The following is a 21,617-nucleotide window of genomic DNA, read 5'->3' as shown; positions in this document are numbered from 1 at the left end:
TATGTCCAGCAGGACAATTTGCAGACCTGTGATCCTGTTTCAGAGAGGGGAAATGGTGGAAGGGAAAAGGCTTAATACTTTCCTGCTGTATTGAGGTCTCACATACAAGTTGGGGGCCTGCATGCCAGATATTTAAAGGGGGGGGGGGGTTGCTAAGAGCTTCCTTCATTGAATTCCCACTATCTCATCTGGTCTGATCCTCAGCTGCAGGTCATCCATGAGCTTTGGGTTTCCTTCCATTCTGCCAGGGAATTCAATACATTCCTGGTTGGATTTTTATCTAAATTGTCTCTTCCCCAATAAGAATATAGAGGATTTCTGTTTCAAGATGCATTAAGACCTTGATTGAGTTGTTTTTCAAGTCACTGGGTGGATGAGAAAGGCTGCTGTCTGAAGCTGGGGCAAGTGAGAAGGTGTCGTAGAATCATAAAGATGTTTTGGTTTACACCCCTCAAAATGCTGCTTGCATAATCTGTGCCCATTCCCTTTCTGTTCAACAGTGGAGCCAGCTCTGTGAATGACAGCAGTGAGCAGAAAGTTAAGAAGCAACTAGTGCTCTTCTTGCAAGAGCAAAAGCAGGTGCTATGGTTGATGCGATCATATTCCTGCCACCAAGTCCTGCCCAACTGCATAGTGGATACAACAAAGCAGATCACGATTCTGGAATCCTGAAGAACGCGGAAGGAGCTCTACGCTGCTCCCAGTGCAGATTGTTCGGCTTCCTCTCCACTAATAAATGATTTGCCACAGGAGGCTCAGGGGAATATCTATGGAGTGATGGGCAAGTTACAGTCTTCTTCTAGGAACATTGTGCGTTGTGCAGCCACTCCACTGGCAGGGGAGCAATCAGTGCTGTGCTCCCCACGAACCAGAGATGCTGCTCAGTCTGGAACCCCACATTGTCACAAAGACACACCATAAATAAATATGTTAAATAAATAGAATGACAGATCCAGGGAGGATGGAGACATGGACCCCAGGGAAGCCATCATCTCTGAACAGACACGCAAACACACAAGAAGTAGCTAAAGACAAAGAAGAGTTAGTGCAGGGAATGCCCGTCCCTGGGCCACATGTTCTTGGAGGCAGCCAGTGGCAGGAGAAGGAGCACAGTCCTCCATGTGCGAAGGGGTGTTACTTGTGAGCCAGTGTTGTGGAGGGTTTCTGTGAGCTGGAGGCAAGGGATACGTGTGTTGCTGAGGATGGCAGAGAACGAGGACTCTGGCACCTAAGAAGAGCATAAAGAAGAATGAAAATAATGGTCTCAGATTTTCCTTTCCCCTTCCCCACCCTTGCATAAAGCCCTACTTTGTTGAAACTATTTGTGCCCAAATGAGAATTGCCACAGGAAAATCCAATGATCCCATTCAGGATTGACTCAGCCTTTCTCCCCACATGCCACATGGAACTGCAGAGGCAGAAAGTGGTGAAAATGTCTATTCATTCTTGTTATTTCCCCAAATGTATTAGCCAACCTGAATGGCCTAATAATGGCTAAAATCAGACCATTGTTGGCTGCTATTTTTGTAGAACATCTTGGGACCCAAAGGGCTCTTGGCCTGTTCTTCAGACTAGCTAAATCGTTATTTCATTCTTATTTGTTCATGACTATATCAAGTAGTAAAGTCGACAATGCATATCATTTACTAAGGAAACACTTCTTAACAGTTCTACTCAAAAGTAGGTCCCATGTTATTTGGTGGGGCCTACTCCCAGCAAGGGTCTTATTGCAAGATTCCTATTGCAATCTTAAGCAAAGTTGCACCTGTTTAAGTCCAATGAACCCAACAGTGTGTTAACTCTGTGTAGATTGCATGGTAAAGCAGTTAATCCAGGCTGCCCATGTACTGGATAGAGCTGAGCATGCATTAAGAAGGGGAAAACAGAGGGAGACAAGGAGATCAGCCTCTTCAATACTATGACAGCATAAGAGGAGAAATGGGGTTTGGGGGCATTATTATTGTTATTCCCCTGTTATTTCTCATGGGCACCAACTTGTAAATCCGATGCCACCCTTCTGGACCAGACAAAACCAAAGTCTTGAACCTTTTGTTGGTAACTGCAACCACCAGATCTACTCCACTGCATCTCTGTTAGCAGCACTGCTTGGTTTTGGATCCATTACCCACCCTTCACCCTGCTGTCTGCCCTACAAAACTTGTCATATTCTCGAAATATCACCGCCAGAGCTAGGACTTGGGGCCTGAATGAAGAAATATCCACCCATCTGCTTGATTTTCTGTATGCTCTTTCACATCCCCAAACATATATTTGCCCACTCACCAAGACCGTGACTTCCGCACTCGGGATGCAGCAGGTCTCTCCAAAAGACTATCCAGGCGCATGAGCCTCTCCAGGTGAAGTGCTCTTGGATCGTGTTCGCTTTGGTCCTGTGTGATCTCAAACTCAAATACAGCTGGTGGGGAGACATCTAGTTCCAGGAACATGATGTTCTCAGCCTGCAGAAAGGTTGCAAAAAGAAGGTAGGATGGAAAGATATGGTCAAGAATAAAAAATTAGTTTGGCCTGGAGTTGGATCAGGTAATTCAGTACATACGCAAACATGTATTAAGAACCTGGAAATATCTTCTGAATTAGGGGGATGTGGACTGAGCTTGCCTTCTATTAATTCTCCATGAATTGGATTGTGAACCCCTTGGGTTCATAAAAATCTTTGTGTATATTATTTATAAATATTTAATTTGCTTGTTGCCTTGGGATAGGGTGAGCCTAGACATGGGCATGAATTAATAATAATAATAATAATAATACTTTTTATTTATATCCCGCCCTCCCCGCAAAGCAGGCTCAGGGCGGCTCACAACACGTAAATACAATGTACAATAAAACCATATACAATAATTACAATTTCAATTATAAAATCATCCTTAAAATCATTAAAACTTACATTAAGATTAACATTATGGTGCTATAGTTAAGATCTTCCATAAAATCCAGTGACTAAAACATAAAACATATCCAGCAGGACTTTCTTGGCTCGGTATTAAGTGAAGGCTATTTTAAAGAGGTGGGTCTTGCAGGCCCTGCGGAATTGGTCTAAACATCGCAGGGCCCATACCTCCTCCGGGAGTTGGTTCCACAGTAGGGGAGCTGCTATGGAGAAGGCCCGATCCCGGGTGGTCTTCAATCTGGCCTCCCTTGGCCCAGGGATATTCAGCTGGTTCTTTCCAGCTGACCTCAGCGCTCTCTGGGGTTCATACGGGGAAAGACAGTCCCTCAAGTAGACAGGTCCTCAGCCATATAGGGCTTTAAAGGTAATAACCAGCACCTTGTAACGAACTTTCTGCAAATGTGAGACTTTCTGTACCGCCTGACTTGTATCTTTGTGTCCTTCAAAATGGGACACATGGAAAGGGTTTGCCGGGGACTGTGCAAAACTGATTCAGTTGAAAGTGCCTTCTCTCAATCAGATCCTTTTTCTCCGCTTTCTCCCACAAGGCTCTTTGACTCACCCGGTACCGAGGATGGGAGCCCACTGACATGGCTAGGCGAGCGTATTGGCTGATGGGCCTCTTGTAGCCCACTGCAGAGGTTGGCCGCTTCTTCATCTGAGTGTTCCCGCTGCCACTGCTGCTGCTGCCACTGTTGGGAAGTTCAGATTAGTTTTCTCATAAATGAAATACTTTATTTAGTAGAAATCAGCAACAATAAAAGCAGGATCTATAGCTCTGTGTCAAACATCTCTGCCTGTCATTCTGCTTCTGAGCTGGAGGCAATTTCCCTCTGGCTTGTTCCCCAGACACTACAAATTCAGGCTTTCTTTTGTCTGTTCTCATCTTCTTTTGTTGCTCTGAGGTTTTATATTACCTGCCTCATCATCAGGTAATTTGCAGTCAATTTCTTTGCACACATGTTTTTTTACCCAAACCATAGAGTGCTGAGGATTTGTTTCCCACCCACCCTAGCTATCCTTAGATCTGTCTTCTTTTAGAGGGTTTCTACAGTGTCATTTTTAAAGCATTTTGAAGCTTGCTTAGCTATTGTAATTCTTTCTTATAGGCTCAGAGTTACGCCAATCACCACTTTGGGGTCAGGAAGGAATTTTCCTCCAGGCCATATTAACCCAGGGATCCTGGAGGTTTTTTGCTTTCCTCTGGGCATAGAGCAGGGGTCACAGAGACAATGTATATATGTGGGGGGTGTAGGTGTGAACTTCCTGCACTATGCAGGGCACTGGACTAGGTGACCTTGGGGTCCCTTCCAACTCTATGTTTCTGTGTCTTTCAAGTGAAGAACTGGAAGAACTGTAGGTTCTTTAAAGGGGGGTGGGAATTAAGTCAAAGACTCACCCTCCTCCAGTCAGCACTAGGGGTTGGAATTTCCACTGGTCTTCTTCGCAGTCAAAGTAGAGACGGTTCATGATTTTGTTCTTCTCCTCAGGGGGGATGAAGTTTTCAATGATTAGGTACCTGAACATGGAAGGGGAAGAGTCAGGTGCAGGAAGGCTACCATGGCAAAGTCTGCCATCTGGGACCCTAAACAGACGTGAGCCACATGTGACTGGGTAGGAAAAGTGGATGGAAGGCACAGCTTGGGGGGGGGGGGGCAGAATAAAGACAAAGAAATGGCATTGTGTTTATTTTATTTTTTATTTTGAAATGCCCATGTAGGAGTCCATAACAAAGTCAGTGATCAGTTTTAATGTGAAACGTCTCTCCCAAGGAGCTCAGTTCAAATGGGTTGATCATGTCTTGTCTATATCATGGCGGATGCTTGGTCTACTGTGCTTGCCTCATTATCCAGTGTCCCCTCTTCTTTTCTATTTATCAAGATGCCTCCCATACCTCCTCCACTTTCTTCTCACATTCTCTGGCACCAGTTCCTGCTCTTATTTTCTCCCTTCTTTGCCACCTCACTCTCCACTGCCCCTTCACCTCTTGTCACAGTGACACTCTGACATCAGCCTCTCCCATCCAGAAGCAGACCTGCCATGAGGCAAAGCGAGGTGATTCTTCTCAAGCAGCAGATTTGGGTTTTTGTTAAAGATGGCGAAAACAAATATCTGAAGGGCCTAAGGAACAAAATCCCCTGGAAATTCACCTGCACAACCCCTCTTGTACTGGAGCTGTAGAACATCATACTCCTTTCAGCATTTGGATTTCCTGCTTCAGGTACCAAAATAGCTTGGTCCACTCCTGCCTATATCCGTGCCGTAACCATCTGATGTACATTAATTAGTTCAAGGCAGGAAATCTACCAGTTTTGGATTCTGTGCAGCACATGCTTTGAGCACTACACCACTGATGTAAAACAGCAGTGTTAGAAGTAGGGAGCACAGGGAAAACTTGGGGATAAACTACAGATTGGGAGGGAGGAGGGGCTCACTTCTTAAGGCAGAAGGAAATAAACCATGGGTTGATTTCCATAATTCCACATAACAGCATGGCAGCATCAGGGTCGACACGTGAGAGTTGGCGAAGTAGGCGGCCACCAAGCCGCAGGGGCAGGGGTCGGGCGCCCCCTCCCCGCTTACGCCAACCCAAATGTCCTTTGCCTGGCCCTCTCCGACTTCAGAGGGAGCTGGGAGCTGGGAAGAGGCAAGAAAGAAGGAGGCGGCCTCTTTCCAGGTCCCTCTGAAGCAGGAGAGGGCCAGGCAAGGGGCAGGCGCAGGCTGCATGTTCTTTCTTTGAGAACACGTGGCTCAGCCCACCCTGCCCCTTGCCCGTCCCTCTCCTGCTTCAAAAGAAGTGGCCTAGTTTCCGGGTCCCTCTGAAGCTGGAGAGGCTCAAAGAAAGAACGTGCGGCCTGCACCCGCCCCTTGCTTGGCCCTCTCCCATTTCAGAGGGACCTGGAAAGAGGCTACCTTGAGAAGAAAGAAGGATGCGGCCTCTTCCTGCCTCCCTTTGAAGCTGGGGAGGGTCAGGCTGAGCATTTGCGCAAAATGACACAGGGGGGCATGGGGTTCGGCCTGGGGTGCTAGAACCCTAGCATAATCAGACACAGTTTTTTATCTCACCAATTCTGTGTGGCAAGTTATTTCTTGCAGTATCAGGAAGAACAATTGAATACTAACAGGATTCTTGACTTGTCAAGAATCAGCTGTCAGGGTGAAACTGAAGAGATAAAAATAACCTCTGAGGGAATGCTGTTCCTCATAGTCACTATGCTTCAGGTCAACAAAGGAGGTCCTAGTCCAAATTCTCCTGTTTGAGTCAGGTATCATCTATCACAGTTAAGACATTTTTCAGTCATTACCTCAGTACTAAGGAATGATCTCCTCATAGATGCCCAAAGCTGTTAGAAATCAGGGGGATACAGAATTTCCTTCCTTCTGGGAAATCTGTGTGATATGGTGGTTAGAGTGTTGAGTGGGAGACCCAGGTTCAAATCCCCATTCTGTCATGGGAACTTGCTGGGTGACCTTGGGTCACCCAGGATGACTTGGGAGATAGACTAACCTACCTCACGGGGTTGTTGTGAGAATAAAACGAAGGAGAGGAAAACCATGTAAGCCACTTTGGGTCCCCTCTGAAGAGAAAGGTGTAGTAGAAACTTATATCTATCTGCTTATCTGTCTGTCTCTGACCTGTTTTAAATGGGTTTTGTATATATTTTTATATTAATTTCCAGTAGTGTGGTTATTTATAGTTGTTTATTTTTATTGTAGTTTAAATAACTTCATAATAAGCTGCCTTTAGGATCAAACACTGGTTGAGAGTACTGACCCGGATAGGCCAGGCAAGCCTGATCTCATCAGATCTTGGAAGCTAAGTAGGATTGATCTGGTAAGTACTTGGTTAGGAGACTTCTTTAGAATACTAGAAGTCAGGAGGCAGGGGCAGGCTTTATTCAGCCACCTCTCTGAATATCCTCCATGCCCCCAGTAGAGGTCAGTCACCAGAGGTCACCATGACTTCCGGGGGTGTGCACACACACACACACACACACACACAAATACAAAATTATCAAACAAACCAAAACAAAACACCCCACTCGCAGAGAGCGCAGGATTTAAATAATTTAAAAAGATATTACTGGTTTTATTTGCTTGAATGGACTAAAAGCAGCTTACCAGGTTGGATCCTACCAGATTTCCATTGGCCAAAGTAATTATTCCATGTCTTTCCTTTCTCTCAGCAGCCCCCCCTACCACCAAAAAGGCTATGCCAGGAATTAGGGGACCCACACTGATAAAAAGCCAAATAGGATAGGATGGCAGTGAAGGTGGGAATTGGGCAAGATCAACCCTCCTGCCTCTTGTGGCAGTGGAAAGGTGGTAGAACTCAACCCAGTAATCTTGAGAAAAGGCAAACATGTGAATCGGTCTCATCTGGATGTTTAGTGCTATGGGGGAAGGTGTCTCAGATCAGAGATTTTAATAGCAGGACTCTGAAGCCTTATTCTCTGTACTGTTGCAGATATTTGCTACAGGGAGCTGCTGGCCTACTCTCTGCTGCACTTTACAGATGGCCAGAAGGTGATACTGCAGTTACTAGCTCAACAGAGGTGAGGTGACACAAAAGACCAATAGATTTCCATCAGTTCCTATAGTTTTGAACTTTGGGCATTTTGTCACTCAGATATTGGCAGAGCAGCTCATCCCTGCTCCCTAGTGACAAGAAGAACCAGGAACTTCAGCCTTTGCATGGACTTTCCCCAGACTGGGCAGCCATTTCACTGTGTCACACCCCATCACCATAAGGTACCTACTTGAGCTTCAGCTCCCGTGTCTGCTCATTCTGTGCCTCTTCCAGATCTTGTCGCACTCGGATGTATTCATCGTGTTGGTCCTGGATTTCTGCCTTCACAGCCTGGAGCTTGGCGTAGAGCTATCATGGCAAGAAAAAATTGCTTGAATCAGGGAAATGGCCAGTGAAGGGAGGAAAACCAAACGCCAGGGCAAGGTCAGTGGGGGGAGTGGTCAGGCAAGGCATTTCTGGTATACAATTATAAATGCACTAGCAACTTGCCAATCCTTTTCCCTTTCCAATCCTTTTTTCTCTTTTCCCCATGTTTCCAAAGTGTCTGTATGCTCAAGAATAGGTGGGAGAGCTGGATTCTCTGAGGCACTTGCCTACTATAAAAGGCCCTTGTGCATCAATCGTAGTATCTCCAGATGGCAACTCATCCTCTTCATGCTAAACAGCCAAGCAGGTGATTTGTTTTTCTATGATACTGCATAGGTTTGATCTTGGTGGCATAAGAGGGGCCTAAAGAGAATCCTTGTCTGGGGCTCACAGTGACTCTCAATAAACCAACTTATGTCTGGACCCTGATTGATTCCACCCAAAAAGCATAGTGAAACATTTGCTGAGGGTACACACTGAGGATGGAAGAGTCATAGGCTGTTACCACAGGGCTGTGAACAGCCTGTCATCCTGTGCCATTCAGTGGCATAGAGACACTGGGAAGGTAGAAAATAAGATGCCACAAATTCTTTACTTCCTTTTCAGAGCAATCCTAAGCAGACTCACACCCTGCTAAATCCACTGAAGTCAACAGGTTTAAGAGCCCCCTGGTGCAGAGTGGTAAGCTTCAGTATTGCAGTCCAAGCTCTGCTCATGACCGGAGTTTGATCCCAGTGAAAGCTAGGTTCAGGTAGTCGGCTCAAGGTTGACTCAGCCTTCCATCCTTCCAAGGTCGGTAAAATGAGTACCCAGCTTGCTGGGGGTAAAGCGAAGATGACTGGGGAAGGCAATGGCAAACCACCCTGTAAAAAGTCTGCCAAGAAAATGTCATGATGTGACATCACCCCATGGGTAGATAATGATTCGGTGCTTGCACAGGGAACTACAACAGGTTTAGCTGTAACTGCATATATACTTGTTGGGTTTGGCATAACTCTCCATTCCCAGTATCTTAATCTTATAAATTGTCCTGATGGATAGATCTTTCTCTGGTTACTACAAATAGGACTGGTGACACCAGGTGCAGTTCTCTCACGCTGCATGTGTGTTAAGTGCCATCAAGTTGCTTCCAATTTATGGCTATGAATTAACATTCTCCAAAATGTCCTGTCATTAACAGCTTCACTCAGCTCTTGCAAACTGAGGGGCCGTGGCTTCATGCTGGAACCACCCAAAGTCTTCCTGCTCTGCCCTCCCTGTACTCCTGCAGTTCTCTCACCTTTTTCAGCTTCTTGGTTTTGATCTCCACTTCTTGCTGCAAGGAGGTAAATGTCTCTCGGAGCTCCATGGTCTCCTCATCCCGCAACAGCATCTCCTGCTGCATCTCCCGCTCTCGCCGTTTCTGCATCACAGGAGCAAAGCATGCTTAAGCAGTGGAGAGCAACGTGCATAATCTAACTGTTGGTAGCCAAGGAGTGAAGATTGCCTGATCTAGCTTGCCATTCATAGTCTGCTTCTCTGTCCCAAAAGCAGACTGGGGAAAATCGTTAACTGCATTTTCAGGGGGATACCAGCTATAGCTGAGTTAGCAAGGGGAGTATTTCCCTTGGGCTGGCTGGGTAGGGAGCAGCAAGAAGAAGGTGCTGGCCCTGCTCCTGTCCAGGCTTTACCTGCTCTGCAATCTCCTGCCTCTTCAGCTCCAGCATCTTCTGTTGCTCATTCGTGTGGTCCATGATGTTCCTCCCACCAATCAGCAACTTGCTTTCCATTGCCTGCACAAAGGAAGGAGAATGTAGCCAGTTACAGCTGAAAGTCCCATCACTTTTCAAAGGCTGTGTTTGCCCTAACAGTTAGGCAATTTTTAACATGCTAAGAATGAATAAGATTTTTCCCCAGTGGCATACGACGGGGCCAATGCATGATGCATGCCCCATAACCCATATTCGGGGCTGAACTGCAAAAATCTAGCTAGTATAATAAACATTGGCTGTGTTGACCAGTGGCTGTGGAATCCTGTGAACTGCTGAACCTCCTCCCACAACCCTTGCAGCGGCTACTCTTTGTGTTGATTTCTAGGCCTGATGGCTACATACTGAGGAAGGCAGCTCAAATACCAGTACAGTGTGCAGAATTCAATGCAGATTGCTGCTATATGCTCACTTGTGAGAACTTGAAAACATGCAGTGGTACACAGTCTATACTATGGGAACTGCTTTTACAGCATTTTGACATCATGGAAGTCAGTACATGCAGAATCAGCCCTATCAAAGAGGGCTGAGAGGAAAAGCTCATGATTCAACTTGGTCCCCAATAGCTAGTGGCTGGAAAAATACACTGGGGAAACTTGCTAATGTCTGAATCCATGCTGAGAAAAGAGTTGAAGAGAGGAGGGGAAAAGACTCCAAATTCACTACAAAGGAAGGGTAATCTTGTGGATAGGGATTATGAGAGATACCAAGAGGCAGGACATGGTTATTTCAGGCTGCAGATTTGGATGCATCCCAGTATAGACTTACTTTCCACCTCAATGGCCTATCTGGAAAAATAAAGCAATTTGTCTCATGGGCATTTTAGAAGTGGGGAGGCAAAGCAACTAAGGCTTAGAAAATGACATGCAAAGTGTGATCAAAATGAACTGGGACAGAATTGTAGCTCCACCATTTCAACTACCAGTGCAACAAACCCAGCTAGGAACTACATGAACAGATAAAGGCACAGACAGTTGTAAATTGAAAGGAAGCATACTCAAGGCAGGAGTGCACATCACATGTAATTCTGTGGTTATGTTTCAGGGGAGGGGTGATAACTGATTGCAGCTGCTCAGGACAACATACAAGTCCCTTTCAGTGGGACATGGCAATTTTCAGTGGGAAAGAGGCATGGGGGGGGGGGGGGGAATAGTCATTTCTCCCCACCACACCATGTCTTTCCCTCTAAATCACAGCACTTGCAGCTGCCATCTGTAAAAAAAGAGAAACATCTGGGAAAACAATAACAAAACTACACATACAATTCAGCCCTTTGGTTAGACCTCATGAAAATAAGAATCACAGAAAAAACTGTCTAGGGAGGTATTTTTTGGGGAGCTTTTCAAGGAGACCTTTGACCAGCATCTGTCAGAAATGCTAGGATATCCTGCTTAAGGGCAGGGGACCGATTAGAGTGCCTCACGGTGTTTGATTCTTGTGGATGCCAAGTTCCACCTGGCAGCAGTACTGTGAAAAAGAATCAGTAAAACAGGAGAATCCCCTGCTTTGCTTTGGGCATGCCCAGCTGGTTTGCAGACCCTTTGATGCTGAAGGTGTTGCAGACAATGACCTCTTGTGTCTATGTTCCCATGCTATGCAGTTGATGCATCCCAGACGCACTGGCGCAACGCCAAGACCACTTCCTTCCGCACAGCTGCTGGACAGCTGCACTCCCAGCTCCAAAACCATCCTTCCTGTGCGCTTTGCAAACAGACAGCATCTCCCTCCTCAAACCCTGGAATCCCCTACCTGGAAAGGAAGCAGGTAATCTGCAGAGGTTGGAGACTTAACAGGGAAACCCTAAGCAGGCCGACTCACAATCCTACTCAGCTTTATTCAATGGGGTTTACTCCTAAGAAAATATTCTTAGGATTGCATTGTTAGGGAGAAACAAGTAGATGGGTGGAAAGAATACTTCCTCCAGGCTCTTCTACCTGCAAAAAGACTTGTCAGCTTTCACCCTTGCCTGATATTCTGTGCACCACATTTAAAAAGAAAAAAGAAAAAGACAAGAGCAATATAGTATTCAAGCCAATGTGCTCCTTTTATTTAAATTTGATAATGGATGAGCTTTGTAAATTTTGCAGCATTAAAGCAGAGTTGGGACAGACAGGGAAATCTGCCTAGAGCTGCAAAGGCACAGGAACTCTGTCCTGTGTTTGCTGCTTGTCTTTCTATGTATGAGGGATAGGGGTCATGACTCAGTGGTAGAACATCTGCTTGGCTCCCGGCATCTCCAGTTAAAAGATCTGGGACCCTGGAGGGCTGCTGCCAGTCAGAGTAGATAATACTGACTTTGATGGACCAAGGGTCTGATTTCGTACAAAGCAGCTGCGTGTGTTCATGTGCTCAAGTTGCCTTTCTCCTAAGATGATCCCAGGATTCTCTGTATTGGATATGCCATTACATATCAGTGGAGATGTGTGACACAGACAGCTACCTGGCTCTTAATTTAGGGGCCTGGATGTCCTGTTTCAATGCAATGCACACAAGCATTCAGGCTCTGCTGTGGCAGAACTGGGATGAATGCTCTCTCTAAGTTGTGGAGTCTTGTGAGCAAAAATTCTACTTCATGAGCTAGTGGCATTAAAGCTGTGAGCAAGTGATTTGGCTACTGCATAAATTAGTTTGCTCTGGGCCATCCTTCTAAGACAAAAATGCATGAGCCAGAGGCTGAAAAACTGTGAGCTAGCTCTCACTAACTCAGCTTAGAGGGAACACTGATCGGGACCATCCCAACTGCACAAGTACCTCTGCACTGTGCAAATGATTATGGGCCACACCCCTCTGACTCTGTAGTGCTGGTGCAAAGGGGAGCAAAATGACTTAGGCCAGCTTTGCACAAACACACAAAGCTCAAGGGGATCAGCAGGAACTGCCTGTCTCCATCTTTGACTTCCTGCTTTGAAGCAAGAGTATAGGGAGGGGGTCCTCTTTAAACAGCAGCAGCTTTTCCTCCAAGAGCAACCCTACCTTCAGAGCAGGAAACCACCCATCAAAATGGCACAGGCAATGCATACAGGACTTGTGTCTTAGCTCAAGCATATTCGTTGTGCATCCTTCCACTTAAGAGATGAAAATTATTATTTTATTCTTTTTCACATAGCACATGAACACATGGAAACTGCCTTATACTGAATCAGACTGCTGGTGTTAGACTTAGCATCAGCTCTCCAGGGTCTCCTTTCATATCATCTGCTGCCTGGCCCTTTTAACTGGAGATGCTAAGGTTTGAACCTGGCACCTTCTGCATGTGAAGCAGATGCTCTGCCACCGAACCATAGCTCTTCCCTTTCTTAGTGGGACCTAAGAGCCAGTTTGGTGTAGTGGTTAAGTGTGCGGACTCTTATCTGAGAGAACCAGGTTTGATTCCCCATTCCTCCACTTGCACCTGCTGGAATAGCCTTGGGTCAGCCATAGCTCTCACAAGAGTTGTCCTTGAAAGGGCAGCTTCTGGGAGAGCTCTCTCAGCCCCACCCACCTCACAAGGTGTCTGTTGTAGGGGAAGAAGATAAAGGAGATCGCTCTGAGACTGATTCAGAGAGAAGGGCGGGGTTTAAATCTGCGGTCTTCTTCTTCTAAAAGAGATTATGAGTATGATTTTAAAAACCCAGTCACTCAGAAAGTAGACTGCAAAATATGATAACATTTGATGCCTCGTCTCCTGTTGTGAAATTCCTCTGGAAAAGGCTGCTTCTGAAGTCAAGGAGTCAAGTTCAGCAGCCCCCATTGCTTCTCACCCTGCAACAAATGGCTGAAAGATGGGGAAGAAGGGTGGATCTGCCTTTTCTCTCTGCCTGCCTGCAGGATGCTGCTTTGCCTGGCTTTCTTCTCCTCATCCCACCGCTGATCTTGGAGACTGCACCCAAGAGAGGTGTAAAACTGGGGTAGATGGGAATGCAAGCCATAAAGACTTGGCAGGGTGGGGGTGGGGAAAAGCCAGTTACAGCAAGGCATCTGCCTCTACCACTGTCCCCAGGGCCTCATTGGAGGGAGGGAATGTCACAATTCTCTATTTCTCATTCAGTGTTCTTCAACCAATTTCTTTGCATCTGCATGCAATCTTCCCTTTATTAACCAAATCCCTCATCCCAATTCCCCCTCCCACAGCAAAGTTATCAGAACAATGCATTGGTGCTGAAAGAAAACAACCAAGGAAGAAAGCACCGACTATGGCATAAGGAAGAAGAGCTGGTTTTCATACTTCACTTTTCTCTGTCCTAAGAATTCTTAATCACCTTCCTCTCCTCACAACAGACACCTTGTGAGGCAGGTGCTGCTGAGAGAGTTCTGAGAGAAACTGTGACTGGGCCAAGGTCACCCAGCAGGTTTCATGTGGAGGAGTCCATAGTCAAACCCAGCTCTCCAGATTAGAGCCCACAGCTCTTAATCACTACACCAACTGGGTCTGCAGGAAGAACAAGCTGGGGAGGGGCTGTGGCTCAGTGGCAAGGCATCTGCTTGGCATACAGAAGGTGCCAGGTTCAATCCCTGGCATCTCCAGTTAAAAAGGACTAAGAACTAAGTGATGTGAAAGCCCTCTGCATGAGATCTTGCCATTCTGAGTAGACAGTTCTGACCATGATGGTCTGATTCAGTATAAGGAAGCTTCATGTATGGCTGAGCATGAGAAGACTGGAGCTTGAAGTCCAAAGCAGCCTTCTCTCAGAATACACTTTTGTAGGGTCAACAACCTCCAGGTTTGGGCCTGGAGATTCCAGACTATAAAGATCAGTTTCCCTGAAGAAAAGGGTGGATTCTATGGATTTATGGATTCTATGGATGTTCCTCCTCTCCTGAAACATGCGTCTCCAGGCTCCACCCTCAAACCACCAGGAATTTTCCAAACCTGGAGTTAGCAACTCAGAATATTTGGGAGTTACCCATTTCCACCAGACAGAATGCAAAAAGCAGAAATGGGCTAGGCACTGGCACAAGTTGGTTTCTCCTGCTGAGCAACTTAACCCTTAATGCAGTTAGCAGGAACTTAAATGGGGCCCTCCCCAATAAAAGGGAATCATATGAAGTGGCCTTATATTGGGTCAGATCATCTGACTAACAGGAGGTTATTAGGGAGAACCAGGGAACATTTAAGTTTCCACAGCAAGCAAAAAAAAAAAGGTCACCCTGTAGTTTTGAAGGTTGGGAAAACAGTGTGTGGGGAGATGCCTAAGGCTGAATGAAGCCTGAGTGCACCCAAATCAAATTGGGCACGGCTTACAATGGAATTGAGAACACAACATGATTCATGCCTACACAGATCCAACCTGTGTACTCTTTAAGTAGAGATGCTAAACAGTAGAAGGAAATTTCTGCATGCAAAGCAGATACTCTACCACTGAACCATGGCCTCTACAAAAAGCAGTCTGTTTGGCCATAAAACATGTCTACGGGATAACGGGGCTCAGAAAAGAAGCAAGGCTGCAGACTAATTAAACTGCTCACCAGAAAACTGCGGTGGGTTATAAATGCTGAGCACAGAAAGAGCCAGACAGCCCTTCCGGGAGACTCCACCAATCCCCGCTTTAAAATTAATCTTCCAAAGGCAGCAGCAACCAGCCAGGCAGATACAAATGGCAGACGTTAACTGCCTGAGCATCAGAGGCAGTGGAAGGCCGGAGAAGAGAAATATTCTGCAGTGAAAGGTCAACTCACAGTCAAAGTGGGGACAGTTTCTCAAGCCCTGTAAGTTACCATATTTGGAGAGAAGGGAGGCACCATTTAAGAACCATTGCTTGAAATGCCTGTCTTTTACTCTGAAAACCCTCTCACAATCTCAGAATTACGGGATTTCCTTGTGAGGGGGAAAAAAAGCACTCTGAACATGAACAAAGGAGCTCTCTTCTTTCCAACTAGTATAACCCAAAGGGTGGGAGCATGATATGGAAAGAAGGAATCAGGCATAAAACGTAGCTCACATTAGACTAACTCAGGAGTCTCCAACCTTTATCAGCCTGTGGGCACTTTAGGAATCCTGGCAGCAGATGCAAATACAAAATGCCTCCTATAGGAGGCAGAGCCACACATTATTTCAATCTGCATGGCCAATCAGATCTCCAGTGGCCAATCAGAAGTGTTGCTGGGCAAAAGACCCGCCTGGTTCCTCCCACTTTCTGAAAACACTTGGTGGGCATCAGGAAAGGTTTTGGCAGGTGCCATGATGATGCCCCTTTGGGCACCATGTGGAGACCTCTAGATTAACTAATGGATGGAGACCTGGGACCTTGCTGGGTTACAAATGTCTTTAGAGCTTCCCTTCTCCCTTTTGCTGCCTGCTCCTAGTGTGCTTGTGTAGAGAGGAAGCATGGTGTTGCTCTTGCTTCTCCCTGCATACCCTTTGGAGGGTGATCAAGGAAATTACTATTTGCAAAGCATCAGAGTCGAATATTTTCTCATGAGGAACATGTACCTCGCACCATATGCACACATGCAGTGCTGACAATAACAGAGAAGGAAACAGAGCCAAGCCATGCCCTCTGCACCAGAGAGACACACTGCCGACAACAAGGGGCCTTCACATGTTCAAGGATCAGAGACGGTTGTGGCCATCCCAGGTTGCTTGTGAAAACAAATCCTCCTCTGTAGAGGAGCTGTTCCAAGGAAATGTATTTCCTTGTTGATTCCGCACAGGCTTAAGAGTACATACGAAACTGCTTCAGGGAAAGTATACCAAATGCATATAGTTCTGAGAAGTCTGCTGATTAAAAGAGCAAATCAATATCTAAAAGAGGATACTTTTCCGGAAGTACTGAAGAAGAAAAGCAGTAATTGCCCCTTTGAAGAAGAAGGCCTCTTTGCCAAAGGGTTACCATTTCCGGTCAAAGTCCACTGGATTAGAACAGTGGTCCATCTAGTTTCATATCAAGAGAGCACAGAGAGCTATCAATGGAGCATAGATAGCAAGGCCTCTCCTGATGCCACTGTCAAGCATTCATTTTCAGAGGTTTGCTGCCTCTGTATACAGAAGTTCCATTTAGTCACCATGTCTAGTAGCCACTGATGAAGTAGCCTCTCCTTCATAAACCTGTCTAATCCCCCTTTAAAGTTTATGACCATCGTTACATGGGGGGGGGGTGAATTCCACAGTTTAATTACTCATTGAGTAAATAAGTAGGTGACTGAAGGGGTGGTGGCAGAGCAAGGTTTCCTGGATGACACATCTGCCCTTGGCCTTTGATCTGGCGTCAAACCAGGCTTTGAGGCAGTAGCAGCATTTGTGCCACTGGTGGGCAATCTTCATCATCAGGAGGATGGAGGCAAAGCTTCTGTTAAACTTTCTAGCAACTTTTGATATGGTGAATCTTTTTCTTTTGACACACTGAAAGACTGAGACCAATTCCCCACTAGGCTTGTTCCACCGTTGGAGCCCTTCCCCCCCCCCCCCCACACTTCCGTCCAATTTTGCACTAACTGCCTCGGGGTTTAGGGTTATGGAAATTTTGGGGTTGTTTTATAACATTGTTGTAATAACTTTTTAAAAAGTAAACTGCCTTGGGTTCGTGAAGTGAAAAAAGTTGGTACAGAAGAATTTTAGTAAATAAATAAAAATAAACTTTGATAAGATTAATCAAAGTTAATATGCATTGATAATATTTTCTTCTATCTGTACTTTCTGTAACTCTGTAAAAATACTTTCAAGTGGCAGAGCTGCCGCGGAAAAACACACACATGCACACACACAGCCTTTGGTTCATAATTCTCCTCAGTATCAAGCTAGGGGAAGACAGCTTCTGTATATTTGGGACAGGGGCTAACAGTAGGATTGCCAGATCCAGGTAGGATATTTTGTGGGTGGAGTCTAAGGAGGGCAGGCTTTGGGGAGGGGAGGGACTTCACTGCCAAAGGAGGTGGTGGCAGCTACAAGCGTAGCCAGCTTTAAGAGGGGATTGGATAAGCATATGGAACAGAGATTCATCAGTGGCTATTAGCCACAGCGTATTTTTGGAACTCTCTGTCTGGGGCAGTAATGCTCTGTATTCTTGGTGCTTGGGGGAGCACAGTCTGGTGGACCTCCTGATGGCAGTTGGGGGTTTTTGGCCACTGTGTGACACAGAGTGTTGGACTGGTTGGGCCATTGGCCTGATCCAACATTGCTTCTCTTATGTTCTTATGTTATTAATGGCATATAATGGCTTCCAAGCAGCCATTTTCTCCCAATGGACTGATCTCTGTTGTCTGAAGATCAGTTGTAAAAAAGGGAGAGCTTCAGTCAACACCTGGAAGCTGGCAATCCTAGCTGACAGTATACTGTGCTGACTGGCTGAGGGCTTTAGATACCATTATTCAGAACCCCCAGCAAGCAGTTTTTCAACTTAAAACAAAAACGGAGTGAGTGAGTGTGTGTGTATTTTCCAGGTGTCAAACAATTTTAAATTGGATAATCTTGCAAGCAGCATTAAAAGAAAAAAAGGGCAGACAACTTTCGAGAAATAAAGGGCACAGGAAGTGCAAAGTAAGATGATAAGCATTTTGAAGGCAAGAGGCAGCTGGATTTATTCCACAGGGGAACCACTGCATGCAGACTTTCCTTCCCCTGCTGCCAGTAATATGTGCCTTTAGGGCTAGTTCATAAATGCAACAGAATCAGCTGATAATGAAGCTGCAGAAGGGAGTGTACCATTTCAGAAGGCAAGTGGGCTCATGTTTGGAAACATTCCCCTATGATGAAATTTATATGCAGACAGAAAACCAGCACACACCAATTAAAGCAGATTAGACCCTTTCTCTCTGCTGCGTTAATTTTCTATTTAAATGGAATTCTTCATATAAAAAAAAAAAGTTAGAACTAGAAATCTCCCTCTGCTGTTTGAAGTGGTACAGTCCATCCTACTGCCTCCTTTTCCTGCACACGTGAAGCAAGTCTCAGACCATTAGTACATACAGCCTACTCGAACTGCCTGGGGCTGAGAGGTCCAGAAAAACGTGTAGGGGAGGAAGCTGAAGCCCTTTCTCTCTGCATGCTGCAGTCCCAATTTCTGATCATCAGGACCCAGGGCACATCACGACAGGCCATGAGGAAGACAGAATGTGTAGTCAGCCCCTCTCCACCCTCAGGAGGGATGAAACACAACCATTTTGAAAGCAGCCTGACCTTTTACTTCTTGCCATCCCTCTCCGCAAAAGGCCATCCATGTATGTATTATTTACATGAGCTGCCATTAGGTTTGTGCAACGCAACATCTGTATATAAAAGGCCATTTGAAGTAGCAATGAAAGCAGCAGACGTGCTTGGAAAGTCAAAGAGCCCTTTTAAAGCAACGGCTTTTGAGGGCCTGGTTTTGGCCACTACCAGATGGGGAAGAAATGCAGAGGAGACCTCAGGGATGGTTAAGGTGATCAACCTTCAGGTTGTACTTGGAGATCTCCCACTATTAGAATTGATCTCCAGACAACCAAGATTAGTCCCTGTAGAGGAAATGGCTGCTCTGGAAGGAGGACTCTATGGCATGATACCCTGCTGGGGTCCCTCCTGAAATAAAGTGAGTTCGACGAGCTCTGAATCAACCAAGAACACTTTATTGCAAGAAGAAACAGTCACAAACAACCCAGGCAAAACTGCAACTATATACAAGCTGGTCATAGTTGACCATGTCCCCTAGCAGGCAACAGTTACTCCTATTGGCTCTATAATATAGTGGGTTCAATGCATGGAAGAGGCGAGGTGGTAGTGAAACATCCGTTCTTTATTGATTTCAGCATAGTGAGGCATAAGCATAAGTCTGAGGAATAGGCCAACAGGGCCAACCTTATACCCACATCAGGGTTCCCGCGCTAGCGTTCTATTGGTCCATTCAAACCAGCAGGGGGCCCATGATTGGAGCAGGGCAGCAGTGATTCAGATCCTGCTGCCTATTGTTCCCAAGTCCCCAAGCTCTGGTCGTCTGGCTCCAATGAGCCATGCAGGAACACCCAATTCAGTTCTCCCTTGAGTCCACATACATAACAGGCTCACTCCAGAATCCTTCATTTGCATCTCTTTGTTACAAGTTGTTACATGCCTAGCATCCTGATTGGCCAGTTCTTCCAGGCTTCAGGATCCTGGTTTGCAAGAAGTGCCTGTCTTAAGCTCAGGCTACAAGAACCCAGTGAGATGCAATATATAAAACCTCCCCTCCCCAAACCCAACTCCTCCAAGGCTCTACCTCCCAAATCTCCAGGTATTTCCCAACTTAGACCTGGTTACACTAAGGATGGTGAGAGAACCAGAAGGCAAATCTCTTGAGGAAAGGCATCCCTTAACAGTGAGCAAAAGCCAAGCAACTGAGGTGGCCCACCTGCTATCTTAAGAAGTAGGGTTGCCAACACACAGGTGGCACCTGGAGATCTCACACTATTACAGGTGCTCTCCAGTTGATCAAGATCAGTTCCCCTGGACAAAATGGCAGCTTTAGAGGGTAGAGTCTATGGCAGGGGTGGCTAAATGTGCGTAACGTAAGAGCCACAAAGAATAAACATAAGATGTTTGAGAGCTGCAAGACAGGAAGGCAGGCAGGCACATAGATGGGGAGAAAGGGGGAGAGAAAAGTGAAAAGAAAGCAACTTTAAGTGCATTCTCCAAGCTGCTGGCTGACTTGGCTTGGCGAAGTGATGCAAGAGAGAAATGCCTTCTCCAAGCCAATGGGCCAGTGGGAGCTTAGAGCCACACGATATGTGTGAAAGAGCCACATATGGCTCCCGAGCCACAGTTTGACCACCTATGGTCTATGGCATTGTGCCTTGTTGAAGTCCTCTCCAAACCTCACTGTCTCCAGGTTCCACCCCTCAAATCTCCACTTATTTCCCAAGCTAGAACTGACAACCCTACAAGACAGTCGTCTCTGGGCTGCAGGGACAGGTTGTAATAACATTCCAGCTGGATCATAACAAGGGTTTCTCTGGCAGTGGGCAGCCAGATCCATCCAGAAAGTCCATAAACAATGCATGAAGAAAAAAAAACCATTATTGTATGTGTCTGTGGTTTGGTGTAATGATGAAGAGTGTTGGACTAGTACTTGGGACACCCAGGTTCTAATCCCCACTTGTGCCAAGGAAACTTGCTGGGCCTTGGGCCAGTCACACTCTCTCAGCCTAACCTACCTCACAGGGTTGTTGTGAGGATAAAATGGGGGAGAGGTGAATGATGTAAGACGCTTTGGGCCCCCATTGGAGAGAAAGGCAGGGCATTCAGAAATTAAATAATTAAAATAAATAATGAATTGCTATTCAGAGATACACTACTACTGAGTCTGGATTATCTACTGTGCCTACTAGGCATCAACAGTCGCCTCTTATGGACACATGAAACTGCCTTATACTGACAGCAGCTCTCCAGGGCCTCAGGTTGAGGTCTTTTATGTCACCTGTATGGCCCAGCCTAGCCTGATCTCTGAATCTAACAAGAGTTGGCCCTTGTTAATACTTCAGTGGGTGACCATCAAGGAATTAGGCAAGCCACCCCTGTTAGATTCCTGCCTTGGAACCTTACAGGGTCACCATAAATTGGCTGGGACTTGACAGCATTTTCCACCACCACTATCTGATTCTTTTAACTGGAAGTGCTGGGAATTGAACTTGGGACATTTTGCATGTGAAGCAGATGCTGTACCACTGAGCCACAGCTTCTCTTTCCCTCCATAAATTTGCCTAATCCCTTTTGAAAACTATCTAAACCAGTGACAATTGAGGCAGCAAATTCCATGCATTAACTATGCATTGTGTGAAAACTGCCTTCTTTGGTCACCTCTTCTGAATCTACTGCTCTTCAACTTCATTGGGTGTTCCTACATTCTGATGTTAGAATACAGGGAAAACATTTTCCTTTGATCACGGGATGTGGTGGAGGGGGTGGGATTCACCTGCTCCTCTGGTTATTCATTCAGAAAAACCTCTTGTTGTCCAGATGCACAATCCACTTAAACCAAGCACTTGGAAGTAAATCAGTCTCTGTCAAATTGTATTCTATGGGATTATACCTATTTAAAGCCAACTCCTGTAAGAGCATTTCCACAGCACAATAAACGGTTAGGAAGATTGTTTAATTTGGAGTAATGGCCCTTGTTGGGAATGCTGAAGCTGTCTGGTA

General features: G+C 45.9%; 1 protein-coding gene across 1 annotated transcript in view; it reads right to left on the bottom strand.

The window, feature by feature from the left end:
• Positions 1-345: 345 nt before the first annotated feature.
• KIF3C (kinesin family member 3C) overlaps positions 346-21,617 on the bottom strand; it is a 51,330-nt gene continuing 30,058 nt past the window's right edge. Inside the window, exons 2-8 of the mRNA XM_060250734.1 lie at positions 9,479-9,580; positions 9,088-9,210; positions 7,672-7,790; positions 4,311-4,430; positions 3,474-3,603; positions 2,284-2,459; positions 346-1,228 (exon numbers count right to left, since the gene is read on the bottom strand). Coding sequence (XP_060106717.1) covers positions 1,135-1,228; positions 2,284-2,459; positions 3,474-3,603; positions 4,311-4,430; positions 7,672-7,790; positions 9,088-9,210; positions 9,479-9,580 — 864 coding nt within the window. The 3' untranslated portion in view covers positions 346-1,134. The remainder of the gene's footprint in view (positions 1,229-2,283; positions 2,460-3,473; positions 3,604-4,310; positions 4,431-7,671; positions 7,791-9,087; positions 9,211-9,478; positions 9,581-21,617) is intronic.

Source organism: Heteronotia binoei, chromosome 1, assembly GCF_032191835.1.
Source record: "Heteronotia binoei isolate CCM8104 ecotype False Entrance Well chromosome 1, APGP_CSIRO_Hbin_v1, whole genome shotgun sequence".
Lineage (NCBI taxonomy): Eukaryota > Metazoa > Chordata > Lepidosauria > Squamata > Gekkonidae > Heteronotia > Heteronotia binoei.
Note: the sequence above shows the minus strand (reverse complement) of the source record. Positions and strands in the feature narration are given on the sequence as shown.